Source organism: Mirounga angustirostris, unplaced genomic scaffold (assembly GCF_029215605.1).
Source record: "Mirounga angustirostris isolate CCGP_5_RB_7025 unplaced genomic scaffold, mMirAng1.0.hap1 SCAF_16, whole genome shotgun sequence".
Taxonomy (NCBI): Eukaryota; Metazoa; Chordata; class Mammalia; order Carnivora; family Phocidae; genus Mirounga; species Mirounga angustirostris.
The window spans coordinates 30,005,697-30,023,349 of NW_026991724.1; the positions used below are offsets into that span (position 1 = coordinate 30,005,697).

At 45.0% G+C, this 17,653-nt stretch overlaps 2 protein-coding genes across 5 annotated transcripts in view; one reads left to right on the plus strand and one right to left on the minus strand.

The window, feature by feature from the left end:
- Nucleotides 1-3,520: 3,520 nt before the first annotated feature.
- AKTIP (AKT interacting protein) lies at nt 3,521-12,734 on the plus strand. Of its 3 annotated transcripts, none has more exons than XM_045891114.3 (10): nt 3,521-3,666; nt 6,137-6,250; nt 7,553-7,758; nt 9,707-9,771; nt 9,856-9,956; nt 10,447-10,535; nt 10,612-10,710; nt 10,803-10,910; nt 11,704-11,764; nt 11,918-12,734. In XM_045891114.3, the coding sequence occupies exons 2-10, from the start codon at nt 6,209-6,211 to the stop codon at nt 12,026-12,028; spliced, it is 882 nt and encodes a 293-aa protein (XP_045747070.1). In that variant the 5' UTR covers nt 3,521-3,666; nt 6,137-6,208; the 3' UTR covers nt 12,029-12,734. The 3 variants fall into 3 exon arrangements, with proteins under 3 accessions (XP_045747070.1, XP_045747072.1, XP_045747071.1); XM_045891116.3 differs by having other exon boundaries at nt 11,921-12,734; XM_045891115.3 differs by lacking the exon at nt 3,521-3,666 and adding an exon at nt 3,856-4,119.
- A 56-nt stretch (nt 12,735-12,790) lies between these two features.
- Nucleotides 12,791-17,653, minus strand: part of RBL2 (RB transcriptional corepressor like 2) — a 49,962-nt gene continuing 45,099 nt past the window's right edge. For both annotated transcript variants that reach the window (XM_045891112.3, XM_045891113.3), the window contains exon 22: nt 12,791-14,255. In XM_045891112.3, the coding sequence (XP_045747068.1) occupies nt 14,085-14,255 (171 nt within the window). In that variant the 3' untranslated portion in view covers nt 12,791-14,084. The remainder of the gene's footprint in view (nt 14,256-17,653) is intronic.

The window sequence follows — 17,653 nt, forward strand, 5'->3', positions numbered from 1 at the left end:
ATTTAGCTCTTTAATCCATTCGGAGTTTATTTTTGTGTATGGTGTGAGAAAGTGGTCCAGTTCCATTCTTTTGCATGTAGCCATCCAGTGTTCCCAGCACCATATTGAAGAGTATCTATTTCAGTCTTAAAGAAATGGTGCCTTGAGGCTGCTTCATTTCCCTTGAAGTCAATCATCCTTGTTTTGTAATAAGCTACTTTCTTGCTGCAGGGCTGGGGGCATACAGGTTTTAAATTTACTTTAGTTGCTTCTGTCCTTCATTTGTCAAATACTTCTTGCATATCTACTACATCCAGGCATTGGATTGGCTGTTGGGGAGACCACGAAGGCAGAAACACATGGTCCCGGCCTCATGGAGCTTACTGTGTAGTGTGGGAGACAGACACTAATACGTCCTCTCCCAAATAAGTGGAAACTCACCCTGAGGAAGTGGTGTTTCAGCTGAGATCTGTGATAGGGGAGAAAAAGAAGGTTCCAGGCAAAGGAAACAACCAGTTTGAAGGTCCCACCTTGCAGTGGGGTGGGGTGGGGTGGGAGAGCATCACACCTCAGAGGAATTAAAAGAATGCAAGTGACTGCAGCCTGGGGCAGATGGGGCTGAACAGGTGCTGGCCCCGCCATGCCATTGGCCTTCCACCGAAGGGCTATGGGAAACCACTGAAGGGTTGGACTCCTCAGTAAACACTGAGGCCCTGTCAGCAATGAAGAGGAGGGACGTGGATATCAGGTACAGAAGCAACAGTACTCGTAGAAACAACCCTAACATTATCTATGGGAAACAGAACTCTCCCATTTCCCACCCTCCCATGCTGCTATAAACATAGGGGTATGTGTATCCCTTTGAACTAGTGTTTTCGTATTTGGGGGAAATAGTATGATTACTGGGATCGTAGGGTAGTTCTATTTTGAATTTTTTGAGGAACCTCCATACTGTTTTCCACTGTGGCTGCACCAGTTTGCGTTCCCACCAACGGTGCAAGAGGGTTCTTTTTCCCCCCACATCCTAGTCGATACTTGCAGCTTCTTGTGTTGTTGATTTTAGCCATTCTGACAGGCTTTCCTGTCAGAATGGCTTACTGTCACTCATCTCGGTGAATGTTCTCACCATCTGCCCAGTAGCTCAGGCCAAAAATCTAGGTGTCATCCATGATACCCCCTTTGTCTTCGTACCCCTACCCTCATGTCTTATCAATGGCCCAGTCCTGTCCATTCCACCTCTTAACTATCTCTGCAATGCATCCCCTTTGCCTTCTCCACCATTACCTTCATGCACCTGTCTCTTGCTCAGCGACTGCAATGGTTTCCCAAAGCTTCTCTTACTCTGGTGGCCTTTTCAAAATACAAACCTGATCATGTCATCGCCCTGCCTCAAGTCCAGGGATCCAGGGTTAATCTTGATTGGCCCTAGCCCATCATGGCAGCCTCATTCCACTTGCCCTTGATTGGTTCAGTTGTGGACGGAGACCCAGTGACTCATCTTGGGTTACTGGAACTCGGGCATTCTTGACGACTTCTGGATAAGGTATTCTTGCTCTTTGGAAAAGACCCTTGGAAGAAAAGGATCCTTTTATTTTGCTAGGCATTGTCACATTTGGGTGTGCCTCTGTCCCGAAGCCCGGGGGGCGGGGGGGGGGCACTCCCGGAGCTTGCCCTACCTTGTGAGATAAATCCCCTTGCTTTGGGATTGGACTAGAGAGGTGCCAGGGGAGACCACCTGTGGCCAGAGAAAAGGATTTCCTGCTTGCCTTCCTCTTGGTATTGACTGAAAATAGTAAGGGCACAACAACATTCATAAGTGTATTCACCCTGCACAAAAGGAAGTGGCTCAGGAGTGTTTTCGGCCAGGGGAGGAAGTTGGATTTTGGAACCAGCCCTGGGGATTAACAAGAGGAGAGTCTGGCTGGCTGCCTGCCATTCAAGGTCATTTTACCAGGATTTCAAAAGGCAGCCCAAAATGGAACAACCTGATCAGGGACTACTTCTCCTCTGCTGAGGAGTGTAGGATACTGAGCCAGGTGCAGAGTGGAAGGGCGTCCAGAGAGAAGGCACCATCTAAGAAAAGCCGCGGCAGCGTGAAAGCCAAGGGCGGCCATCAGAATGGGGCTGGAGACAGGCGTGGGAAATGAGAGGGGAACTCGGGAAGGAGGCCAGCATGGGGTGTGCCTTGAAGGTGGGCTGAGTTTAGATTGTTTTGCAGCCCCAACTGGCTTCCGTGGAAAACTTTCGAGCAGTAAAGGGTTAGACGTGGTGAAAGTGTCCTGGATCAGAGGGAGGGTTTGTGCGTAAAAAGACAGGGTCGGGGGACCAGGAGCTATGTTGCCATGGAAGAGGTCCCCAGACTTCAGCGTGCACCAGAATCACCAGAGCAACTTGTGACAGACGTAAATTCCTGCTGCTCACCGCCCCCCCTGGATTCGGATTCTGCAGGTTCAGTCTGATTGGTACAATTTTTTTTTAATTTTGAGACAGAATGAGAGACAGAGCATGAGAGGGGGGAGGGTCAGAGGGAGAAGCAGACCCCCCGCCGAGCAGGGAGCCCGATGCGGGACTCGATCCCGGGACTCCAGGATCATGACCTGAGCCGAAGGCAGTCGCTTAACCGACTGAGCCACCCAGGCGCCCCCTGATTGGTACATTTTTTTTTAATGATTTTTTTTTTTAAGATTTTATTTATTTGAGAGAGAGAGTGAGAGAGAGCATGAGAGGGAGGAGGATCAGAGGGAGGAGGGTCAGAGGGAGAAGCAGACTCCCCGCCGAGCAGGGAGCCCGATGCGGGACTCGATCCCGGGACTCCAGGATCATGACCTGAGCCGAAGGCAGTCGCTTAACCGACTGAGCCACCCAGGCGCCCCCTGATTGGTACATTTTTTAAAAGCTCCTCTGGCAGCGCTACCGCCAAGCGCTGACAGGGCTGAGTTCCCACCATGCGCTCGTCCATTCTGTGACCGGGAACACCGCGTTTCTCAATGTGACATAAAGCGTTCCAGTAGGCTCCCTCGACCTGACAGCCACCCCGGCCCCTCCCGCTCCGGGCGGACAGAGGCGGCCCGACGAGGGGGTCTCGGGGCTCGCGGCGCGCCCCCGGAACGCGGCGCTCCCACCCCCGGCCGCGCCGGCCCACAAGTCGCGCTCTCAGGGAAACCGGCCCCGCCCTAGCCCTGCCCCCGCCGGGATTTGGAAAATCCGCACTCTCAGCCTCCCTAAATGGCTGCAGTGGCCACGCATAAACCTGTGGGCGGGCCTCTATGATGACTGACGGATATCGTAACCAATTACGTTCAGGTGCTTGTTTGTTTCCTCCCCATCCCTCCCCTGGGGCCGAGATTTCCGTGACTGACAGTTCACTCTGGGCGCTGTTACATAAGGGGAGGGACAAGTGCTGCCCCACCCGAGCGGAGCAGACTTGATTGGCAGGGCGGAGTGCTGTCGTCCCAACGCCCCCCGGAAGAACGTCCTTGACGGACAGGTATGAGAGCCACTTGGCGCCGGGAGGCTGGGCGGAAGCGTCCGGGCCGAGGGGCGTGGGGCAGGGGGCGGGGCCCGACACCGAGAGCAGGGCGGGGCGGGGCGGGGAGCAGGCAGGGGCTGGGCTGGCGCTGTGGCCAGAGATGCTGTGGGGCCGCGACGGCGCTCAGCAACCGGGAGCCCTGCGTTGAAAACGCCGAGGTGAGGTGCACTGCCGGGCCGGCTGGGGGGGAGGCGGGGGGACGGGAGGGCCGTGGAGTCTTTAAACCTGGGCCAATAGCGTCCTCAGCCCGGCATTTGCCTGCCTTACCCGGCGCTCTCGACTCCGTAGCGACGGCGGCCGCACTGGGACACGGGGGCGGGGCCGGGCACCTGTCCGCGTTTGCAGGCACCTGCTGCGCCGGCGGTTGCGGGCGCTGGGAGCTGTCGGGGTGCTGGGCCCGGCGGCCTGAGGGAGGGAGGCGAGCCCGACCGGCTCACCCCGTCCGCGGCCCGCCCTCCCCGCCTCCGTCCTGCGCCGTGGTTGGGGGTGGGGGCGTCCTCGAGCCCTGGAGGCCCTCGGCTCCCCGCCGGAGGGGCTCGCGGGCCCCGGGTCGGCCTCGAGCTAGCTGCGAAGCAGGGACATGGCCCCTGCCTTGCCTCGCCTCGAGACAGGTTTGTCCGGATTCCGTGCGTGTGTGGAGATGGGTTTACGCCCCAGGCGAGGGTGCCGGTCCCGGCTGTCCGCAGCGAGTCGCCGGGCCAGGGTCGAGGCTGTTTTTCGTCCGTTCTCGGTGCCGTATTCTGTCTCCTCTTAACGTGGAATATAAGGCTGTTCGGGGTGATGTATTAAGTTAGTGGCTGTTTAGGGGCCGTGGCACGTAGGAAAGCGGCACCCTTCTAAGTTTTGGCTCAAGCCACGCTCAGCTCATTTGTACAGGTCCACTGATTTCTGAGCTGTATGACGTAAAGGAAGACCGTCCTGTTTGGTTTGTATGGCCGAACCAGCAGAAATTCTCAAATTGTGTCCTAAGGCTTCCTTCCATCTACGTCAGTCCTGTTGGAAAATGCCGAACCCAGTCTGGGTAGACTAGACATCTGAGAGTGTAGTTATTCTCTAAAAGTGTGCTAGTTACTTCAGGTGATTATGATGCTCCTGGAAACACAGGCAGCAGTAGAAACTACCTCCTGCTTAAAGAGAACAGGAACTGGGGGCAAGTTTGGATTCCTAAAGGCAAAGTTACAGACTCATTAGGTGTTAGACTTGGAAGGGACCATACAGGTGAATGAATCACTCGGGTAAATTTACATGGTGGTGAGCACTGTGTCCCAAGGGGAGGGGATCCTCTGTTAAGTCATATGTGTCCTAGATGACAGCTGGGTGCTGTACATTACTCTGGATCTGAAAACCAGCGTTTTCATTTGGGCCAAACGGGAACATGCCTGCACACATTTTTGATGTCCCAGCCATTCTCTTCTGTGCCCTAGTCACCTTTAAAGGCAGATTTGTGGAGAGCTCTCAGCAATAAGTTGCTGTTTATTGGGTGTAAGTCAACAGGTTAGTGGAAGAACTAGGAGCCTCATTCCTTTGATTTAATTAACGGATGGCATTATGTCGTGGAAGGAAAACAGCAGTAATTGGCACGGGCGAGGTATGGGAGACTTGGTACCCACCTGCGGATATCATAGGCTTGTCATAAAACAAATTTTTGCTGTCAGGGACATTTGGTACAGGGTTCTCTAATGATTTGCTTCTTACGAATTTAGTAGAATATTGCTAAGTTTTGACCCTTTTAACCTTCAGCCTTTTGGATGGGTGCAAGTAGGAATTCAGAGAAGGAGCTCTGCTTTCCACATAACCGAGCCTGGGGAGAATCACCAGAACGGAGAAGTTGTTCTTACAGCTTGGCTTGCTGCTTTTCCTCTGCCTCCTCCTCTGTATTTTTAGTAAATGACCCACTGACTTTGTGACCTTTGAGGCATACTTTCTTGTCCACTACTTGAAGCTTTGCTGGGAGATTTGTTTGTGAAATGTCTCTGCACTCCTCTGTTGCGTTGATATGTACTGCTTGGCCATTCCTTCAGCATCTAATTCGGTAATTTCCACACATTAAGCAGAGAAAAAGACCATTTCTTGGGCATGATCCTGCCAGGACCCAGTTATCCCTCTCTAGCTTACCTGCTCTACCTTCTCTCTGTTATGTCTTTGGCTACTAGTTTTGCTGGGAAGAGTAATTTTAAGACACAAATCAACCCCTTGACTCTTTAATTCCCGTAGCCCTGAACAGTGACAGGCCTTTGGCGTATGTAGGTACAGTGCATCCTGCACCAGCTTTCCCTGCAACCGAAGGCCTACATATTATGCTAGGAGCAACTGTTGTAGTCTGTCCGTATCTTCTGCATTTCTGGCACCAAAGCTGAACTGTGTCACTGAATATTCTGAATCCTGGCCAAGGACTCATTACACAGATTCCTGTAGGCATTTAAAGGTGGGAAAGAAATTGGATTCAGAAGAGGGAGGGGGTATTGAAGGGAACTTTCTGAACACTTTTTCCCCCTAATTTTTATAGCTATATATTATATAATGTTATGCTGAATTTCTATTTAGAGTGTCAGATTTAGTTCTTAACTATTTTGGAAATCTTAACTGTTGATGTTGGTATGTTTCTATGTTTTCCCATCTCATTTTTAGGTAAAGTGATTTCTGAGGACAGAAGAGTTTGATGACACAGACCACTGAATTTCTCTGTTTGGAGTCCACGTTATGAACCCTTTCTGGAGCATGTCTGCAGGTTCTGTCCGCAAAGTAGGTATAGTTAATAAACTTAGCGAGGAAACCCATTTGAGTCAAAGTAGAGGTCAAAAATAATTCATTCCGAGGTTGCCTATAATCTTAACAAAATTAGCTGGCTTTGCTTAGCTTTTTTAAGTTTATTTTTTTTTTTTAGTAATCTCTATACCCACCGTGGGGCTCGAACTCACAACCCTGAGATCAAGAATCTTCCGATGGAGCCAGCCAGGCACCCCTAGGTTTTACTTTTGAAAAATAATTATTTTGCTGATTAAAGTTAGTTTCTGAGACTGAGATAGCATCTCAAATAGAAATCTTCCTGGTAATTACAATTCTAAGATTATTTTTTATGGTATATTTACACATGATGAAATTTGGGACACATAATTGTAGTAGTCTTTTTACTAATTTGCAAGATTCCACAGTCAGAGCAGCTTTGAGAAAGACCAGTCCAATGTGGCCAACTCAGATTTGAGGGCACTGGTTTAATTTTTCCAAACAAAATGTCCATTTTTAAATTGTAAAGACAGTACATTTTAGGAAAGCTTAAAAAATGCAGACAAAAAGAGAATGAATACAACCCATAACCCCACGTCTAAGAGACCACCGCCAGGAATCATCTTTTTTCCTCTGTGCATGATATCCATTTTTAATGCAGGTAATTTAAACAGCCTTTGGCTGTACTTGAGCCAAGGAGTGCCTATGACATGGTGGTTTCATCTCTCACTCATGTAGACCTTTGTCTTTGACTCAGGCTGACTGACAGTCTGTGCTGGGGAGAGTCCAAATGTTGATCATCTCCATCAGGGACAAGATCAGAATCAGAGCAGCGCAAGTGAGAATGTAGCTTCATTCGTTGTTTCTAAGTGAGGTGCTCATGCCAGGTGGTGGCTAGTTTGAGTCACCTCTACCGTTGGTTTTGAGCTGCTTCACACCTGACCTTCTACAGCACGTAGGAGCCAAGGGACTCTTCTCATACAGTTGTCTAATTGCTAAGTAACCCCTTGCCCTCTTTTTGGGGTCACCAGAGGAAACCATTTCTTTCTCTTTTTCGTGTACATCCTGTAAATATTGGCGTTGTTTTTGTGGGATGTAGCTTTAAAAATTTTTCCTGTTGCTTCAGTCTTCCTTTAGCTTTGTTCTCTTTCTAATGGCCTGCCTACTCAGAGGACTTTCTACTCCTCCTGGTCGTGGTGTTAGAACATCCTTGTGAAAGAGTCATTCCAGCTTTTAGGTTAGGGATAAGCGTACGTCACATGTACTCTCGTGATTTAAGAATCATGCTAACAAATGTTCTCACCACTTCATCTTGAATAGCGATCTGATGGTGAAGAGAAGGCATTAGCAGGGGACGTGATAACCAGCCCTCCACGCGCCGCCCCGAAGAAACAGCTGCCTTGTATTCCCAAAAACGCTCTGCCCATAACTAAGCCTACATCCCCCGCCCCGGCAGCACAGTCAGCAAATGGCACACATGCTTCTTATGGACCCTTCTACCTGGAATACTCTCTTCTTGCAGAATTGTAAGTGCTTAAACTATCTGGTTAGATTTTGACTGACCTTTGAAGGTGAAAAATGAAATTTATTCTGGTGCACTCCGTAAATGCCTGTGTCGTTCAGTCTTAAAGCTCAAATGCGTCCCCCTCCAATATCAGGTAAATAAGATTTAAAGGCAAACATAGGCTTGCATTTCCGTGTCTGTTTTGGAGAGCAAGAGGAAGAGATGAAGACGAAGCACCTAAAGCCGGTCAGGAACGGAGTAATTTTGGTGTTCCTTTATATGAGGTGAGGAAGTCCCCGCCTGAGGGGGCGCTTGTGGAGAGCGGGACAGTGGGAGGTAGTAATCTGTGCCCTCTTGGGTCAGACCCAGCCGGAGGCTCGTGCTCCCCTGTGGTGCCCACCTTGAAAGAGGCGACAGACCGAGGAGAGGGTCCCAGTAGGCTGAGGTCAGGAAGCCAGACCTCAGGAGCCAACAGTTGAAGGAACTGGAACCGCCGACTCGGAGAAGAGACCACGTAGGAGGTACTTATTAAAGCTGCCCTCGTGTATTTGAAGGCCTGTCATGACAAAGGGGATTGGACTCCTGCCTTGTGACCCGCAGAGGCAGAAGTAGGCAGTGACAGGGAAGTCACAAAGACTCGGGCTCCGTGCAGGTGAGAACCGGACGAGTCCCAGCAGCTGAAAGTCGGACTGAAGTCACACGTGTCGGTAGCGGGAGGCGAGGAGTGTGCCCAGCGTGCTGGCCACGCCGACCGCAGGGGCTCGGGCAGTGTCGGGTTTGATCCCGTGTTCCCGGGGCCCAGGTGTGGAGGATGAATTCTTGATTTCTGTCATTAAGTTCCTTTGCACAGCATCCTCAAGCGTTCCCTCGCTGTACTCCTGTGGGAGCGGTCAGAGGGTCTGCGGCCCCAGCGCCGCAGTGGGCCCTCTGGCTTTATAATGGAGGCCTTGTGTGTGAGGCTGGGCAGCGAGTTGGACAGGCGTCTGTTGTGGCCCGAATCTGCGGTCTGTCTTAGCACACAGACCGGCCTCACTGGAGTAGGTGCACCTGCTGCTGACATGCTGCATCTTAGTGACTTAAACACGGAGTAAAGGATTAAAAAGAAGTGTGATGGTAAATAGGTAATAACAGACAACGAAGGTTCAACAAGTTGTTTCTCAATAAAATTCAGGCTTGGCAGGTTAAACATGTTTTAAGGCCCGAGGTCAGCATTGTTCCAGCTCCGGTCTCAGCCTTACTCCTTTCGGCACACAGTGACGAGGTCCCCAGAGAGCTGGCACCGCCTTTGTCGGCGCACTGGTCTTCCCTTGCTGCAGGGCCCACAGAGGTCAGGCGCCCGGGTTGGGGGGTCGCTTGAGAGGGAGAGCATAGGGGGAGCGCCTCACACACACGCCTGCCTTCACCAAGAATGCTGCAGATCTGAACACGGCCCTCTGCCACGTGGACTGGTGTTCACACTTAAGAGGACACTGAAGTGATGGCAGTTCCATGGAACTTTTATCCTTACTACCTAAAATTGTGCTTCAGGAGGCTTTTGAATGTGTGTGGGTGCAATCTATTGTCTACAGTCACAAAAGCAAAAATTGTACACTCTTTTCCCTAAAATTTAATGTCCAGCATGTTAAATCAGGTTGCATTGTGCAGCATTCCCTACTGGTTGGGTTTCCAAGGTGATGTTCTGGGAAAGTTGATTTCTGGGAGGAAAACTTGATTCTTTGTATATCCCTGCTTGGCTTGAATTTATTCGTCTGGGGCCCTCTCTGGTTCCTGTTTCTCTATGAGCTTCGTCTGTAAAGCTGGGAAATGGGCGAGAGTCTGGGCCAGGTGAGGTGGTGAGGACTTGGCTTGTGTGAGAGCTGTCGGCTGCCCCTCGAGGGACTAGTCCTTCTCTCGAAAAGTGAGTGTAGGGTTGTTTGATCCGTATGTGTCATTTACATCCGTACAATTTCATTATTCTGCTTCTGTTTTAGTACCTTGGTTGTGAAGCAGAAGCTACCAGGTGTCTATGTGCAGCCATCTTACCGCTCTGCATTAAGTAAGAAGGAGTCACTCTTAATTTCTAGTATATTGGTTCCTCTAACACAAACTTGGGCCTTAACTGTTTATTTTTTCCCCACAGTGTGGTTTGGAGTCATTTTCATACGGCATGGACTGTATCAAGATGGTGTGTTTAAGTTTACAGTTTACATCCCTGACAACTACCCAGATGGTGACTGCCCAGTAAGTAACTGAAGTCAAGTCTGGCTTCACTTGTTGGGTCTGAGGAGGGCTTAAAGGGCTTGAAAGATTTCTTGGTTCTTTTCCTGAGCTCATGATTTTATGATTTCAGTTTCCCAAAATGTTTTGTCTACACAGTCCGTCTTTGAAGGGGATTGTTGTGCTTTGTTGCATCTGCTGCCACGCCGGCTTCTGCCGTTAGTTTTCCTTGTTTCTCTGCTCGGGGTGTGCGAGGGAGGCTGGCGGCCGCCCTACATCCAGCACCAACCATGCGCATGGCAACGCCATGCTACAGCAGGGCCCCGGGGGACCTCCCCCCCCGCTGCAAAATTGAGTTTTACGGGAAGATGGTAGAAGTTGTCAAGTATCCCTCTTGAGGCAGTTTGACTTAAAACACCGTGACTGCCTTGTCCTGAAGCTCCCTTTACACATGTCTGTATGGGCCTAATAAGCTCCTTGCTTCCATTAAAGACACGTCTCTCTTTAAACACAGCGCTTGGTGTTTGATATTCCCGTCTTTCACCCACTAGTCGATCCCACCTCAGGTGAACTGGATGTGAAGAGAGCGTTTGCAAAATGGAGGTTAGTAAATAAGGTTTACTTTGGGGACCTAAATCAGCAAGAGGATGCTTCAGTGATCCTACGTGTTTCTCTTTAGGCGGAACCATAATCACATTTGGCAAGTTTTAATGTACGCAAGGAGAGTGTTCTACAAGATTGATACATCAAGCCCCTTAAACCCAGAGGCTGCAGTGCTGTATGTTACTTTGCTTTGTCCTTTTAGATAAATTTGAAAATGCAGCTAAGTAGATTATGTTGGTAACTTTTTGAATTAAACTTTTAACACAGGTATGAAAAAGATGTTCAGCTTTTTAAAAGTAAAGTGGTTGACAGTGTTAAGATGTGCACTGCTCGTTTGTTTGACCAACCTAAAATAGAAGACCCCTATGCAATTAGGTAAGTGGTACATGATCTAGATAAATTGCACTTTGCCGTCCTGTACTTCCATGTTCCGGGTGGTCTTAGAATGGGGATTTAAAAGGAAAGTGTATCATCTGTTAGCCTCCAACCTTTATAATTTATTGGCCGCTCGCTTTCTGATAGCTCCCGGGTATCCCTTAAACAGAAAGCTGTATGTCGACTGGCATATTGTGCCAACAGCAAGCTACTGAGTGACTCTGATTTCCTAAGGCTCCTTGTCATGCGCACGTTCAAATGTCCAGACTTTGCTTTTCAGCCGGCAGTTGTAGCTGGAGCCCCTCCCACTGCCATATCCCCCCTCCCCCGACGTTCAGATTTGGGGAAAGGAGGGAGACTGAAGAGTGAACAGTGGGCTACTTTAGCACTATGATACTTAACCTTAGACGCATCACTGAGGAATTGGTGATTTAGCTCTCTGGGAGGTTGCGTGGTACAGTGGGTAAGAGCTTGGCCTCTGTGGGATAGACGGGCTGGCCTTTGCGCTTACTGACTTGGCTGACCCAGAGCAATGACTTAATTTGACTGCCACACATTCTTCATCTGTAAACAACAGTACTTCAGGGATGGTTGTGAGGCTGAAATGAGCTGACGCGTGTAAGTGCTTTATAAGGGATAGTTACCCTGTGAGAGAATCATCTAGAGTCACATCTAAAACTTACATGTTGACAATGGAGTATTGCTCCTTGTTAAGTTTTGTTAAGGGAATAAATGGATGTTCTACAAATTTAGCAAGCCAAAGCAGTTTTTTAATATTTTTCTCTTCCTTAAGCTTTTCTCCATGGAATCCTTCTGTACATGATGAAGCCAGAGAGAAGATGCTGACTCAGAAGGTAAGTACAAAACCATTTTCGAAATCATTAACTGTTTCGGAAATGTCTTCATTGGAGACTATTATGTACAAATAACTTTTTGGGAAATGAGGTTATACAGTGCCAATGTCGCCATCAGTCCTATTTTTAATGTCTGTTTTTGATTATGCCTAGAAGAAGCCTGAAGAACAGCACAATAAAAGTGTTCATGTTGCTGGCCTGTCATGGGTAAAGCCTGGTTCAGTACAACCTTTCAGTAAAGAAGAGAAAACAGTAGCAACTTAAGCGCTGGTGAATCTGGTGCACCGTGCACTTTCCTGCCGGACTCGGGCCTAGTTAGAGCTGACCGATGGCAAAGGACTGCCGGAAGAGTAAAACTGTGCGAACGAGGACTGGTATCAGTGTGTCCATGTATGCTTAGGTTCTAACAGCAAGTTTTGGAAACCTCTCTTTAAGTAATGCATTACTTCCGTCAGATGTGTCTTTAGGGTTGTTATCTAGTTCAGTACTCCAAATTATTGGGGATCTCGAGGCTTAAGTATTTTTCTGAATATAACGCTAAAGGTAAGTTACATTCATTTAAACTAATAGAGTAGACAGAGTTCGGCACTCTCTAATGACTCTGACATCTGTGGTTTCAGTTGTATATATGTTTGTTAGGACGTGAAGAGAGGTAGAGAGCAGGTTCCATAGCTGATTAGCACTTGTAAGTGGAAGATCATCTGAACCTCAGTCTTCAGCCAGCTACCAGGTGTCTATGTGTTTTACTGATTGATAGAAGTCTAAATCAATCACTGAGGTACACATTAGGTGAGTGAGAGGAAACCAGAACACTAGTTCATAGTTTGTTTTTTTTTTTAAAGCAAATTACTTATTACTGTATTTTTATGGCAGGAGGGAGAAAGTGTTAAAACGGTTTCTAATGAAGTCAGATATTTAAATGATGAATGACTAATGTGTTTTGTAGAGACAAAATAAACCAATAAATGATTGTTCTTTGTCATTTATGCAGGAAACTACCCCTTTCTCAATATAACTAAACAAAGATTAACTTATAAATGCTTTATTGAAAAATACACTTATTTTCATATAAAATTACAGTAGCAGTAAGTATCTTGAGAGGTTTTATAAATATTTTTGCACCACTATTCTAACTGAACAGTGTAAGTTCCATATTTCTTTCAGAGCAATATGAAGTTACCCAGTAACTTGGTTTATACTGATTCAATTTACAATTGAATTTTCTCCCTAATAAGATTATTCATTCAACTTTAAAACTGCTGGAATAGTGATTAATAAAGGTATATATAGATAATTCAATAGCTGTTAAATAACATTTCTAATTTTTATAAATGGTACTATGTACTAATAAAAACCTAAATTCTCCAATCTGTTTTTTAAACTGCCAGGAACACACCCAAAGATATCTTAAATTTATCACCTTAATAGACACATGTCTTTCAGATAACTACCTCCTAAAGAAGAGGTCATAATTTTTCATATTCCCTTAATTCAGCTTGATTTACAATCTTTACTTAGCCAACTGATCCTTATTAACAACAAAAAACTGGATAATTTAAAACACATGCCCAAAGGTGGCTACTGGGGCTTGAACAGTTTAAAAAAAAGTACAAAAGCATCAAAGATGATATTGCATGTTTAGCCTGGAAGTTTTGTACTTCATAAAGTTCACATTGTAGAAAGTGCCATCGCAAATATACAGCAACATCTGGGTTACAAAATCATGCTTCTTACAGCCCTAAAGTGCCACTTCTTATTACAAGTTCACTCACACATTGCACACCAAACAATCCAGCACTTACCACACTGTACCACACCTAACGGGGAGAGGGAAGAATTACACAAAGGGAACGGGAGACTTGGGATAATAATCTAGGAGCTCCAGATCTGGGCTCTCTCCCTTGTTCTGTTTCAGGAATGCAAAAACCTCCTAACTCCTACCAAGCGTTTTGGGACAAACACCTAAGTTTTTGTTTTGCTTTTCATGAGGGCCAGAAGCTGACCACAAAACAGGAAGGAATGAACAGAAACCCAGTCCCTCTGCCAGAGTACGTCAACAGAGACCTCTTACACATATATTTGAGCACGCTCTGTTCCCTGTAATACTTGCAAAAGCGTTGCTGAAGAGTTAAAACATCCGTGTTTGGATTCTAAGCAGCCTTGATGGCAAGCACTGAGTGGTAGGAAAAAGGCAGTTGGGATGAGTAGAGATATCCCAAGGATACCAGAAGATTGGGAAAAGCCCCATAATCTAGCATGCATTTAATGGTGCTGCTGAACAGAGTTTGTGAAAAGACAGTTTCAGTACAACAGACTAACCTCAGTGAGCCCCTCGGTCATTAGCTACATCTTGGAGACGGCGTAATAAGGCAGAATGATTTTCCGGGCAAATTCTTTTTGCGGGTGATTCACTTCCATCTTCCAAAAGAATCCCTCTCTTTTTGGTTGGAGTTTCTCCTGTCCGTATCATACTGTTAATTTCTCTCAATCTCTAGAGTGGGGGGAAAAAAAATACAAAACTTTAAATTCTAATACGCAGAGTTCAGTGGTAAGTCAAAGAACCTCAAATGAGTTAAGAATTTAACTTAAAGAGTTTGAACATCTTTATAAAGAAAAGACCTACTAAATTATATATCCTCCCGATTTCACTTCTCAGCCGGCCAACACTGATGACTATCTGGGTTGGAGGGCAGAGTATTTCTATTTTTTAACAAGCTCCAGGGGTGATTCTGATGTACACTTTTCCAAAAATAAGAGTTTGCAAATTTGTGATTTTTTTTTTCTACAATAGTTATGGAGCATTACCTTGCTATGCCATAGTTAGTCAATTCCACACATCTCCGTTTTTCTTTTTTAAAAAATAGTGTGATTTTATACAGTATTATGCCCTTTTCAGTCTAGTGTTACTCATTTTTTTTAGCAGTTCTCAACTGGAATTTCACAGTACAAGTAAGCCTTAATTCCCTAAGGTATCCATTGTAGGTAATTTATTAGTATGATCTAGAAGGTACTAGTTATTTTTCATCCTTGGGAGAATTGAGAAAAATTTGGCAAATTATTTTCTGTGTTCTGTGGTTAATGTGAGGAACCCTGATTGAGGAAAAACTGCCTGGATGCTAGTGAGACTGGACCTATATATAGTGCCTTTAGCATTAAGTTTCTCCAAAGCCCCAAAAGTCAGTTGCCACGTTATTTTCTGGTAGTTTGTTGGTCACAAATTTTTTTTCACATGCTGCTTTGCTTCACTATCCATGTTTCCTTATGGAAAATATACTCACCATATTCACCTGGGTTTTTTAACAGAAAATCTCAAACAGGAAAGTAGGCAGAGAAGAGTAATGAATCCTCCCATAACTACCACCCCACTGCACCAATTTTGGCCAGTCTTACTTGATCTATACCCTCATTCATTTCCCATTCACCAGATTGTTTTAAAGCTAATCCTAGACTTATTTTATTCATATTTTATTCTTTATTTAAAAATTTTTGAGGTTTTAAATAAAATCACCAGTGTTCTTATTAGCATATGCACCTTCTCAAATCTTAACCACCTTAAGAAAGCTTTCCTTTGACTTTCTCTTCTACCCACTTGCATTCCCAATCTCTAGTTTCCTATTTACTTGAATATTCCTTAAATTGTTATTGTATAAATGTTATTTGTATATAGTGTCTACATATTATATGAAATAAGTGTATAACTATAACTTAATGTACATAGCACATTTATACCATACGTTAATATATAGTACATTAATGTGTTAAATTACATATAATTTATATACAATACACATCTTACACATCACTATTTACACAATATGTACATATTTAGAACACGAATAAATTCTTATTCCAAAAAAAAAAATTCATACAGATATATGCTGAGATTTCTTGTCCTCACCAGTTCCTGGGACACCTGTTACTTTTTCATTCACTGAACAAATCAGGCTTACTTATAGCCTCTGCTTTCTATCTACGAATGCACTCACTAGAAATGTTAATACTATCTAAAGTGAGGTTTAAAAAAAAAAAAAAAATGAAACGGCAGGGGTGCCTGGATAAGCTCAGTCAGTTAAGCATCCAACCCTTGATCTCAGCTCAGGTCTTAATCTCAGGGTCGTGAGTTCAAGTGCCATGTTGGGCTCCATGCTGGGTGTGGAGCCTACTTAAAAAAAATGGAAATGGCATATTTTATGTGTTGTTTGGAATATTTGTTCAACTGACACTGCATCTTAGATCTTATCAGCATATATATCAGTATATATCCCATATCAGTATATATGCACATCTCTTTAGTTGCTATATTGTATGTCTATCATAGTTTAATCCCCTATTAATGTATTTTTTCCTCCCAGTTGTTTAATACTACAAACAATGTTAACAATACTCAACAGACTGTACCAGTCCACTGAAACTGCCCTGACAAGTGTCACTAATGATCCCAAATCATGTTAATTACCTTGCGTGGTAATTTAGAATTCTTTTCTCATGGTAGTGTGTAAATGTTAGACTATTACAGGTTGGTTCTAGACTCAAGGTACTTCTGATCTCAGCTATCATCTATTAAGTCATGATGACAAATGTTTCTTCAACAGTCTAATTTTGCTATTATTTATTGGAGAAACTCCTAATTCTATGCAATGTTTTTTAATCTTTCCAGGTGGTGATAGGCAAGATTGAAAGCCACCAATCTAGATGCTTGATCTTTTTTTGCACAAAATGTCATTTTTTAAAGGTTTACCTACAGTAAAATTCACCCATATAAATTGTACACTGGTGAATGTTTTGACAATCATGTAACTACCACAGTGAAGAACAGTTTCTTCATTCCCCAAAATTCCCACATTGCTAGTTAAGCTACTCACCCCCAGCCAGCAAGCACTGATGATGTTATGCTCCCTGTCCCTATAGTTTGCCTTTTCTAGAATTTCATAGAAATGAAACCCTACAGTAAGTGGCCTACCATAATCCAGTGTCTTTCACTAAAGCACCAATGTACTTAAGGTTCGTCTGTGTTGCTGGGTGTATCAGTAGTTTGTTCCCCTTTACGGCAAAGCAGTTGGCCATTATCCGGGTGTACCACAGGTCTGCTTATCTGTTAGCCAGCTGGAGGACATCTGGGTTGTTTCCCATTTTTTGGCAATTAGGAATAGTCTTAAATGTTCATGTACATGTTTTTGTATGAACCTTGGGTGAATACCTAGAAGTGAAATTACTGGTTATACCATAAGGGCATGTTTATAAGAAAATGCCAAACTATTTTCCAGGTGTTAGAGCTATGCTGAATCATTCTGCATTCTCACTAGGGATATATAAAAGTTCCAAGTGCTCCACATCATTGCCAGAATTTGTTACTGTCATTTTTTGGTTTTAGCCATCCTAATAGGCATGTAATGAATGAAGTGTGTTAAATCTTTTGTCTGATTTTAAATTTGGTTGGTTGGCTTTCCTTTTGCATTTTGATAATCCTTTATAGTTGCAGAAATAAATCCTTTATCAGATAAGAGGTTTGTAAACTTTTCTCCCAGTTTGCGGCTTGTTTTTTCTATCTTTTAAAGAGCAGGAATTCTTAATTTTGATGGAAGTTCGATTTATCAGTCTTTTATGGATTGTGCTTTTGATTCTGTTATCTTCTAAGAAGTCTTTGTGTAAACCATGTTCACAAAGATTTTGTTCCCCTATGGTTTCTCCTCGAAGTTTCGTAAGTTTTACACTTGGGTCCATGGTCCATTTTGATTCATTTTTATATGTGGTACAGAGTATGGGTGCAAGTTTACTATTTGTATATGGTTATCTAGTTCAGCACCATCTGTTGAACAACTAAATTACTTTTGCACCTTTGTTGACAATCAGTTGACCATGTATATGTGGTCTATTTCTGGATTTTATTCT

Bases quoted from the DNA above. Each gene is read 5' to 3' on its own strand.
- AKTIP (XM_045891114.3), top strand. From the start codon at position 6,209: ATGAACCCTTTCTGGAGCATGTCTGCAGGTTCTGTCCGCAAA. The intron at 9,957-10,446 runs GTAAGTAACTGA...CTTTAAACACAG, and splicing joins ACCCAGATGGTGACTGCCCA to CGCTTGGTGTTTGATATTCC. The intron at 10,911-11,703 runs GTAAGTGGTACA...CTCTTCCTTAAG, and splicing joins GAAGACCCCTATGCAATTAG to CTTTTCTCCATGGAATCCTT.